The following is a 12,065-nucleotide window of genomic DNA, read 5'->3' on the forward strand; positions in this document are numbered from 1 at the left end:
TGTGTGTGTGAGAGAGAGAGTGTGTGTGTGTGCGGGGGGAAAGGGGGGCACATTAAAAGGTCAACAGGACAGGTCTCCTCATTGAGCATACTGTATTAACATTTATTGACAATTTTGATTCAAATTCACATTGAACTTCAAACATATGAAAATAGTAGTGTACAGGCTTTACAGAACCACAGTTACATTATAAGCATGAAGGCATTTAGTCATTATTTTTTATTAGTTTATAATCAATAAGACAAAAGACATTTCCTTACAGTACTCACATTAAAGTTTCCATTTTTTATATGAAAATATTTTATAGATGAGAGGTTTACTGGCAAATGTTCTCTTAAAGGCATATTATGGTCTTATTTTTTTTTTCTTACTGTACATGAAATTGTCTTGGACATTAATGATGTCTCCAGTTCTCGGGGTAAGGAAGGTCACTTTTATTTATATCATTTCAGGTTAATACACATTGTGCCAGTTATTAATGTAACATACTTTAAATTTTCTCACGCTTCTCTATAATCTTGTTATTTTGTCTCAGAGATATTGAGACAACATTGTCATTCATTGCTTGAGTATAATAATATCCATGTCAAATTTTCTCTTTCAGACAAACTCCTTTAATGTAAGCTCATCAAGATTGAATTGTCCAAATACAGACAGAAATACAAAAAAATGTCTTAAGGTTTGTTTTACTGATCTTTAAAAATAATAATAAAAATAATGTTTAACTAACGTATTTCAGAAAACGATTGCCTCTTTGAATAAGGGTTTCATAACATCATTATCTGTTTCAAGTTTCAACATATGAACAGTCTAATGGCCTGACTACGTATTGATTGACAATGTCCCCTTTACTAGAAAAAAAAGAAATATGTTTCACTCACTACTGAAGTATTGAGAATATAATCAGGCCTGTTAGAAACAACAGAGAAGTCCGATGGTGAACCGTGGATCAGTTTGATTTAGTTTCAGCACCACGGACAGCTCACCTTTAACTGCCCGTATGTACCGAAACACAAATATACATTTGTTTTAGGATTCTTTTGTCATGACCATAGATGATATTTGCATCGTTCTTGTAGGCTATCAATGCCCCCTTTCGTGTACTGAACTTTATGACTAAAGGACTCCATCTTTAGAGAATTACGGTTGGCGGATCCTTGAACACAGATAACTTTTAACCTAACTGAACGAACATGTTGAAGACTGAATTTACAACATAATGCTCGAATATTTACCCGAATAAGAACACAGAATAATAAAGTTGTGATTTTTAAGGACGCACGGTCATCTGCAGGAGCATCACCTGCCGGTTCTCCGCAGGGTGACATTTGTTGGTGTGTCTCACGAGCCCAGGTGAGCTGAAGAACGTGGATGGACAGTGCTTGCACGTGAAGATCTGCTGCTGCTCGCACTCCCTCGCGGCGCTCTCTTCTCCTTGCGCGTGGAAGACGTCCGGTCTGAGTCCTCCTCCCAAAACTCCCGCCACTAACTCGTCCCTCATCGCGTGCCACAAACGGTGCTTGTCCCTGATTTCAACCGAGGGGAAGCGCGCGCCGCACAGGTGACACAGGAACACCTGGCCACCACTGGTGTCCCGCGCGTGGCGGTAAGATGATGGAGGGGGCGAGGCGCGCGCTGTCATCTCGTGCGCAGCCAGGTGTTTCTTCAGGTAAGCTTGTCGGCGGAATTTCTTGCCGCAGTACTGGCACTCGTACACTTCCTCTTCCGGTAACGACTGGACAAACGACACCGGGGGGTGAGAGGGGGGGTGAGGGAGAGACTGTGGATGCTGATGGGGAAGGTCCGCGCGCTCGTCTGGGTTGCCGTTTATTAGAAGGAGGCTCGAGGGGGGGGGCTGAAGGTCCAGACAGCTCTCATCCGGGTTCCGGTAATGAATGTTATCATAGTGAGGGGGCACGAGACTGTCGCTTTCAGGGCTGTCCCGGGATCGACCCCGGGGGAGCAGGGAGCTGTCCGGTGTGCCGCGGTGCTGGTTTGTATTCACGCGCAGCAGCAGCTCGTTCTCTTTGCCCTCCATCACCTCTACCGGAAACAGCTGCTGCCTGTCGTGAGACACGAGTCCCCGCGCCTCTTTCAGCGGCTGACTCTTGCTCGTGGGAGTCTCTCCGTGGGTGTTCACGGGACGAGGTTTGTGCCAGCGGCGGTGGGAGGCCAGGTTGGCGGGACAGCTGAAAACTTTGTCGCACTCGGGACACCTGTACTCCACGCGCACTATGCGGGAGCACTTGTGCTGCGCGAGGCAGACCGGGTCCGGGTACTCCTCTTTACAGAGCTGACAGATGAACTCTAACCCTAACCCCTCCCGCTGCTTCCTCACCACCTCCGGACTCTCCTTCTTGATCCGCAGACCCAGAACCGGAGAGGTCGTGACCTCATCTTCAAAGTTCAGTTTCCGGTTCACTTTGGGTTTCTTGACGCTCGCGGACTGTTTGTTGTGTCTGTTGCTGTTCACGCGCTGGTCGGGTTGAAGGAACGAGCGTTTTCTCGCGGCGTGATGCTCCGAGGTCATCAGGTGCACGTGTCCAATACTCGGGTCATACTTATCGTAGGATGGCGCGTGGCGGCTGCTGCTCGCGAGGAGCCTCTCGATGGAAGCGGACAGGGGGGTCGGCGTTGAGCTCACGAGGAACGGTAACTCCGGTAGCTCTGACACCGGGGATAGAGTCAGGTGTCTGCCGGGGAACAACGGCTCGCGCTGCTCCAGCAGTCTCGTGGGGCTGAATGTCTCGGTGAATGTCGCGTCGCGTGCGGGAGGAGGTGTGAAGAAAGAGGAGAAATCACCGTGGGGAGTGAAGTCACCGTGGGGAGTGAAAACGTCCACCTCGCTCACCTGCTCCTCTGTCTCCGGTAACTGCGCGCGCCGGTCCGCCTCCGCCTCCAGCGCGGACTCCACGTGCGGGCTCCAAGCCTCGCGGACACCGGAGGAGTCCTCGCGGGGCACCGGGAGCACTCCATCCGGCCGCTCAAACAGAAAATCATTCAGCAAATCTTTCTCCTCCACTGCCTCCGGTTTGCTCACTTCAGAGTGTTTCACAGGTTTGTTGTTGTTGTTGTTGTTGTTGTTGTTGTTGTTGTTGTTTGTTGTCCGGTATGACGCGGAACATCTCCGGTTTCTCTTCACCAAGAATCCTCGAGGCATGGTGAGGATGATGCGCGTGGCACGACCAAGCGGAAAGAACAACTACTCTTGTCTCGAGCCCACTTTCAAGTAGAGCTTTGAAGTGGCAAAGAGAGAGAGAGAGAGAGAGAGAGAGAGGGAGAGGGAGGGAGGGAGACAGAGAGAGAGACAGACAGACAGACAGACAGAGAGAGAGAGAGAGAGGGAGAGAGGGGGGGGGAGAGGGTCGCAGGTGAGATGACAGCACGACATCAGTTTCCCCTCTGTGGTGTGCACATCTTCATAGTGTGTGCGCCAATCTCTCATTTCATACAAAATACAAAGGCTGCATGTTTGTTTGGTTTTATTAAACAGAATATAAACGTATAGTCTGTAGACTGTTGCAAAAGGACTGATGAGTGAGGGTTATAAAGTTACTGCGAGGTAACCATAAAATCAAGGTATCCTATATTAACTAAAAGTTCATTTAAATATTTGAGGGTTTGTTTTACTACAATGGGAGGAGGTTTATGCATACAAAGTCATTCTATAACTCAGTTTTACTGGTTGTGATTATTCTCTTTATTTTTATTTTTATTTCCATGTGGCTCAGGGCTTTCACTTTAACTCTCTATTTAATTTAATTTAATTTAATTATTTATTTTTCAATTGATATGCTTCTCATTTTCAGAACTATATTTTTTAACTTCCAGATACTTCATGAGGATAGGTGTGTGTTCGTTGCTCTAATTTAAGGCCTAACAAGACATCAGTACAACCTTTGCATTACATTGGTAGTATATTTTTGTTAACACTAAAGATAGCCTACCAACTGCAATTTAGATCAAAGTTTTTGATTGGTTATTTTTCTACAGTTGTGAATAAACTATCGCTAGTGTTCCCATCTTGCCACTGATTGTTTCGCTCTTATTGTCCTAAAAGCTTACATGCCGTCAAATGTCACCGGTGAACATGTAAAGGTCGATGTTACCAAGAAGAAATCGTGAACAGATGTGTGTGTTAGAGACAGTGTAATTCTAAATTGCTCCCATGGGGACACAGATACAGATCATATCTTTACAAGAGTACTAATGACCGATCGCGTCCCTGAAGTGTCTGATGATCTGTGTCTTTGTTGGTGTTGGTGGGAAACCTCTGGCAGTGCTTTCCCTCTGCGTGTGTGTGTGTTTCTGTTATCTCCCAAACAGAACAGAATGAGTGAAAGTCGGGGAGCGTGTGTGTGTGTGTGTGTGTGTGTGTGTGTGTGTGTGTGTGTGTGTGTGTGTGTGTGTGTGTGTGTGTGTGTGTGTGTGTGTTTGGTGCGGGGGGACTATTCACAACCGTACCCCCACTAGAAGCTGCTCTGGCTGATAAGAGATCGGATGGAGATTCGTCCATCCATCCTCCCCACTCCCCCCCGGGCTTCCCTGCCCCTCCGCGCCGGGCCAGGCGCTCTATAGCTCGGCCAGTGAGCTCAGGCCAGCCGGCGTCTCTCCCTGGAAATCAATCAAGGCGGATGAGCGTGAGAACGAGCTTGAGGGTCGGGGTATTGGCTTTACGAGGGTCGCCTGGGGAATAGAAATGGGAATAGAAATGACATGGGTAGTGAAGGGTCCAACACTAAAATCTAATTAAGCACCAAGCTTCGAGGAGCTTTTCTTGCTGGTTTTTCACTGTAATTGTCAGCTGCTAATGTCTCCCACAGAGAGAAAACCTTGACCTGGGTTCAGCCTTTATCGACATGGCTGAATCAGTAAATGTGAGTGGCTGAGGCCTCAATTGAGGCACTAAAATTACTTCACCCAATATTTTAGTGTAATAAAGCCCATGTCTGTCAAAAGGAAAAAAATAAAACAATGTCAAAATTAGTTCCTCTTCTCCTGCTGCAGTTTAAATGTGAATTAGAATAGAACTTTATTTGTCCACAAAGTGGAAAATTGTCTTTGGCTTCACAAGAACAAGGCAGAAAAAACGTTATGACAAATAAGACAACATTCGCCTGTAGTCCTCGACAACATCACAGTCAGCATGGTTCGTGAATTTAAAATAATTATTTAATGTAATAATAATAAGCCAGAGTTTTAATACATTTCATAAAGTTATAGGTTTAAAAACAGTAATTTCATAAAACAATGTGCAGTTAGGGTTGGGGGGGGGGGTCGTTTTTTCCTTTATGAATTTAATAATTTTATTGCATTTGGTACAAATTATTTTCTATAAAAAAATGTTGTGGCTCTTGGCAGTCTGAATCGCCGACCTGATGGAAGCACTTTGAACTGGGAGTGCAGTGGATGAGAAGGGTCACTTGTTATGTCCTTCAGTACATGCCTGTCACAGAGTGTCATCTGTGGTTTCCCTATGATTTTACCAGGGGTTATTGACCACTCTTGTCAGTTTGCTTTTATATTTAACATCTAAATGCCCGTACCATGCGACCATGTTAAAAGACAAAATACTTTCTCATACAGATTCTTGTTCACCATTTCAAGAATCTTTCTACTCACCCCAAACTCATTCAGCTTCCTAAGTCAGTGTAGCCTCTGCAGAGCTGTTTTAAAGACACAGTCTGTGTTATCTATGAATTTGAGGTGACTATCGATGTAAGTTCCTAAATATTTAAAGCAGTTTACCTTTTCAACAATTTCCCCCATGATTGTGAGGCAGGAGTCAGAAATATTGTTTTTACTGGATATAACCATTTCTTTAGTTTTACTAATGTTTATCTGTAAAGCACTCGATAGACACCAGTTCTGGAGTGAAGCTACATGATTAAAATACATATTCTCTCCTTTAGTGTCCCCTGCACGTAGGAGGCCAACAAGTGCCATATCATCAGCATATTTGAATAAGCTAAAATCTGAGTCTTGGAGTCTAAACTCATTTGTATACACAGAGAACAATAAAGGTGACAAGATGGTGCCTTGAGGTGCTCCTGCATTTAAAACGGTCAGTTCTGACACATTACCACGCTCAGACAGAAAATCTTTGATCCATAGAATTAGACCCCCATTCACATCTAAATCCAAGAACCTTTTTAAAAGGATATGTGTTCTGATTGAGTTAAAAGCAGAACTGAAGTCGATAAATAACACTCTAGCATAGTTTGTTGTCTGTTGCAAGTGTTTGGTCACTTTGTCAATTAAGGTTCTGTTGCATCATCAGTTCCTCTTGACCTTTTATATGCAAATTGGAGGGGATCAAGATGGCAAGTCACAGCTGATGTTAGGTGCTTGGATACAACCCTTTCCATACTTTTGCATAAAACAGAAGTAAGTGCTATTGGTCTAAAATCATTTAAAAGGTTTGCCCTTGGTTTCTTAGGTACAGGCACTATGTTGGACATCTTCCAGGAGTCCAGCAGAAGCTGAAACAATTTGGTGATGACACCTGTCAGCTGAGGTGCACAGTCTTTAAGTACTCGTCCAGTCAGGCCATCAGGTCCAGGGGCCTTATTTGGCTTTGTGTTTGCAAGGCTAACTGCTATTTCATGCTCTGTTAGAACTATTGGGGCATATGTTGGAATTTTGCTGCAAACAATCTCACATTCTGTATTAAAATCTCCTACATCATATCTGCTATAAAAAAAACATTTAAATCATTCCCAAAGGAATGATTGTTTGTTTGAGTATTCTTCGGTTTCTTACACTCTCTGCCCATCATAGAGTTAAGGCCTTCCCATGCCTGTTTAGCATTACCCAGACAAGACTGGCTCTCTACCCTGTCTTTATATTCCAATTTTGCTTTCTTTATCTTGAATCTGAGTTCCCTCCTTTTTTCTTTGACCACATCAGTATCACCGTTAATAAAAGCATGTTTTTTCTCATTAAGACACATTTTAATATCTTTAGATGACCATGGTCTATTGTTTGGGAATATTCTAACCATTATTTTCAGGACACAATTGTTTTCGCAAAATATTATATATGAACTTCTTAAATTGTTAGTTTGGCATATTGTGGACATGTATGACTTATCTTGTGGATGTGTACCTGTGTATTTAAAACTTTTAGTACCCTATACAGGCAAACTCATCATAAATTAAAGACAAACAAATTCGAAATTCAGCAAACACAAAAATATTGTCATGCATTTGCCTGTCTACACTGTTTTCTGTGTACTGCTTTAAAGTCCTCATTCACTCTGCATTTCAGTCATCTAAAGCTGACTATTTCTTACAAGTCATTTACAAAAAAACAAATATCACTCTCTTTACCACAATAAATAACTCAAAAGTGAGTCACAATGATTTGAACATTTGATTTTTGATTTGAATAATATTATCATAAAACAGTCAAATAGTTTTTTTTTCAACATTTTAATGTGTATTTATAAGTCAGATAAAACACTGAGGCTTGGACACATCACTTTGTTTAAACAATGAAATGCTATAAAAAAAAGACAATAAAAACAGAGCAGACCAGAGTAGGAAGCTTTCAGTGGTTTAAAAAGAGAGTGAATGTTCTCAGTCGATGTCCTCTAAAAAATATGGATCCACAGACAGTCTAAGGACTCTGTTTGCTGGAGGACATGTAGTGTTTGCCTGTCCCAGTGTGTGTGTGTGTGTGTGTGTGTGTGTGTGTGTGTGTGTGTGTGTGTGTGTGTGTGTGTGTGTGTGTGTGTCTTTAGTTTGCATGGCATCAGTGGGCAGTGAGGTGGATAATCCTGCAGACTGCTGAAAATGACTCTATTGATCTGTGCTCCTCAGTCACAAGCCTTTAAGTACTGCAGTATTATACAAACCTGTCTGTCTGTCTGTCTGTCTGTCTGTCTGTCTGTGTGTCTGTCTGTGTGTGTGTGTGTGTGTGTGTGTGTGTGTGTGTGTGTGTGTGTGTGTGTGTGTGTGTGTGTGTGTGTGTGTGTTTGTCTGTCTGTCTGTCTGTCTGTCTGTGTGTCTTTCTGTCTGTCTGTCTGTGTGTAACTTGGTCTTATTTTTGTCTCTCCTCATGTCTCCCATTAGCAGTCTTACATCACAGTATTATATATGTATATACTGTATATATATTTACAATATTAGGACTTGGGTTTCTAGTGAAATCCTACGTTTCTCAGAGGTTTTTGTGTTAAAATGATAATACTTATTATATTTGTTACGCCCCACCATAAGGCCGTCTTATGGGGCTAACAACAAATCACACTTTGACCCAATAAAAGACCTCAAACCAAGTCAAAATCAAGGGATTTATTTTAGATGATAAACACAACAGACAGTCCCTGACTGAGCAGCACAGCAGTCCCAACTCTCCTTTCCTGCAGCCAGCACTGGGCGTTCAAGCTCTGAGGCTAGGTGCCCCTGGCTTCACCTGGGCTGGAGACTACAGAGAGGGAGAAGGGACAAACAGTACAGGGAAACATACAGCCGTAACAATATTCCAATACTTATTTAGTGATACTCTGAAATTCACTCTTCTGCAGATAATCAGTCAGTTTACAGTCTCACAAGAAGGGTTCTCTTTAAAGGCTTTATATGTGATTTTTTTGATCCAGCAGATGTCGCCCTTGACCACCAGCATGAAACCAAAACAACTTGCGCTGCATTGTTGTGTTAGCATGCTAATGCTAGCGATCTTTATTATGCTCGTATCTTCACACTGCATGTAAATTTACCTGAAATGAGCGTGATCTAGAAACACAGTTAAGCAGTGAGTACAGTATGTTATTCTTCTTTTCTCTAGTCCCTCAATTAAACAACTTTTATACACGAGGGGAGGAGTCAGCCGGCCGTCCCGGCGATGTAAACAAAGTGAAGATAGGACTCTGAAAACTCTGAAAACATCAGAGACAGTGGGACTCGGGTGTTACACCCATTGTAGACAGTCATGACTCACAGAGTTATTTTCAGAAGATATACTTGATTTATATTATATTTAAGTGTGAAAAATCACATATAAAGACTTTAAATGGTCATTTAGATTTCATGCCGATTTTGTTCAAAAGAAGTACAAAAGTAAACATATCTACTCACCTACTTCTCCATTTAAATCTTTCTGCTATAGATAAGAAATTCCCTAAATCATATACACAGTAAAATGATAGCACGTTTTTAATGACTTTATGGATTAAATCAACTTTTAAATAATAATTAAAAAAATAAAATAAACCTCAATTCTAACTGTAATTGTTGTCTGTGATCTATGCCTTTACTTATAATTAAATAGTTATATGTATAATAGTTAGAAGGTCTCAGGATATTTTCTTAGTGTATGTTTCAATTGTGTGACGTCCATCTCTCTAAAATGGTCTTCTGTCGCCATCTAGTGGTAAAGCTTTCCAGAACAATCACTGCTCCTCCATGTTCAAATTCTTCCTTCACTGGCTCATCCTGCAGCTGCTGGTTTTCAATTCTCCCTGACAGTCTTTGTTCAGAGTCTGAGAGCTTCACACCCATCTGTGTGGGAGACACTCTGCCTTCTCCAGGCGAGAAACATTTGATCTTAGTGACCTGTTGCCAGGATCAACACACAATTTGCAAATCTGTTAATTAGCAACATTCTCTGTGAGGTATGACAAAAAATCAGCTGAAGTAAAAATGGAATTGGTTCTGCTGACTTTGTAACCTGATTAAAGCAGACTCATGAAAATTCAGAAGCGTCAACAAATGAGTCACAAACATTTCTGTAAAGTGATTTATGCTTACTTCTGTCCTGATTCTGCAGAGAGTGGAAAATAAAAGCATTACGGGAAGTCATTTAAATATCAGAATAGTAGTTGATGCTAGATATGATAACGCTAAAATGTAAGTTTAATCCCTTTATTGATTATTACAAAATTGTCTTTTTTTCTTTAATATGTGTATTTATAGCATGTTTGGCTAATTGTGTAAACTTGCTCTGTCTCTTACTCAGTCTATATTCTAGTAGTGAAAGTCATGATATTAATCGTGCAGCTGCCACAGTTATGGAAAAGTATTAATGACTGGTATAATTCAAATCTGATTTGAAAAAGGTCCAAATGTCAGAAATAAGTCAGACTGAGAGAAGTATCGCCCACTTACAATAGAAATAAATACAAGATTTATTTCATGAGATGCAAAAGTTTCTTTTTTGACATTTTGATCTTAATCTCAACATACTGACGCAAATCTCAAAATGCTGAAAAAAATCGTCCTCAATTACAGTATTCAAAACCTCAACTTTGACTTGATTTTAAATATTTGACTTAATTCTCCTCTCTATATATATGACATTTAAAAATGTGTCTTTTTATATGTCCTAATGTCACATTATGGAGTGGTAATATACTTGTTCAGATCCTTTAGAGAACATTAAGTAATCCTATCATGTCAAAAAACAACATTACAAGAAAATAATCTGATTTCTTGAGGGTACACAATTTTCAAGAGAGGAACTACTCCAAGTATTTAACAAATAAAGTACTCATGCCCTAAGGAAGTTTGTTGTCATTGTAGTAGTCTACGATGAAATCCATTTTAGCATTCTCAATAGAAGCAGCATTAAAAATCCTCAAAAATACAAGAAGCCAAAAAGCAGCAAAAAAACCCCAATAAATAATAGGCAGAAGCCCTTGTCTACTTTAATATATTGTCCCATAATTACTGATCAGCTGTAAGCCATGTTTTCATGTCGTAGCTGGTGGAGATGCATTTTGTATATGCTTATATATTTTGTAAGTAAAACTTAAATCTGTGAAGTTCAAGTATGAGTGTAACCAAATGATGAGGAGAAAAAAGTATAATATCTCCAACTCTTACATTACATGTAAGTTTAAATGAATACCAGATAGAAATACTCAAGTACCTCATAATGTTATGTCCATGAGTAAATGTATACATGCATATAATATGATTCATGGCATTTATCTTACTATTGACCACAGTGTCCACATGCTCAGTTCAGAATACTGATTTATTTGTAGCTTTCAATAGGAAAGCATTCTTGAAATGTCTTCCATTAGAAACAGGGATGTGCATTAAGGGAGCATCGGCCTGCTGCACGTGTTTAACAGTGAAATCCTCCAGTAAACAGCAGAAATGCTGAAAGACGAGACATCAGTCATAACAGGAAGCAGGAAATGAATTAAAGGGGGAACAGGTAAAGAAATAGATGAAAAACTTGTTGTGAAAAAACTACCCGTCCTATGTGAAGACTTCTTGGGGGGTTTCTGTCACTGTCATGCTTTCGCTCTTCAAACAGTCATGTGTTCAGAACGTGATGTGATGAGTCATTGCTCACTTTGACCCTTCATGTACTCTACTACTCTGTGGCTGATGATGATTCATGATGAGTCAGTCTGTACATGTCCTCTCATGTTCAGAAAGCTCAGGGATTCCCACAGAAACATGCAAAGAGTTAAGATACTGTACATGCAGGTGTGCACACAGGCACAGATTTATATGTGAGGATTTCTGAGCTTGTAATGCAAACGGACAATAAAGTGTTATCTTATCTTATAGCGACGAGTAAGGTCTTTTACCTTCTTTTTGTAAAGTGTCTTGAGATAACATTTGTTATGAATTGGCGCTATAACAAATGAAGAACGATTACTTGTTTGAAAATGTCTTTTATTCTGAAAGGGGTTTCAATAGAAACAGTCACACAGTGAAGCTTTACACATGCAAAGACTTTATTTTCAATGATGGACAGTAATTTTGTTACATAATAAACCAAATTCATCAGTGTATTAAAAAACACATTATTCTTATAACCACCATTTATCTTTGTTAATACACATTCAAAATAAGGTAATGATTCTGTGTAATTACTGAATAGCCTGTTTACTTTAACAGAACGCCTGTGAATTCAGACGAGTTAATTCTGTATCACACTTAAGTATTTAGTTTAAATCTGCTTGCAGTGTAAGCCAACTGTCCCAATGCAATTTACCTCTTCTGTCTTTTCTGTTTTTTATTTTAATTGTTACAGAGAAACAATATGGTGACAAATTAGGATGCAGAAAAAAATATCTGTTTTCATTCAGCTTGATTCCTTTG

General features: G+C 40.6%; 1 protein-coding gene across 1 annotated transcript; it reads right to left on the minus strand.

Moving 5' to 3' along the window:
• Positions 1–77: 77 nt before the first annotated feature.
• On the minus strand, positions 78–3,309 carry LOC132993165 (insulinoma-associated protein 2). The gene has a single exon (XM_061062849.1). The coding sequence runs from the start codon at positions 3,158–3,160 to the stop codon at positions 1,271–1,273; it is 1,890 nt and encodes a 629-aa protein (XP_060918832.1). The 5' UTR covers positions 3,161–3,309; the 3' UTR covers positions 78–1,270.
• Positions 3,310–12,065: the final 8,756 nt, after the last annotated feature.

This window comes from Labrus mixtus, chromosome 18, assembly GCF_963584025.1.
Source record: "Labrus mixtus chromosome 18, fLabMix1.1, whole genome shotgun sequence".
NCBI classification, from domain to species: domain Eukaryota; kingdom Metazoa; phylum Chordata; class Actinopteri; order Labriformes; family Labridae; genus Labrus; species Labrus mixtus.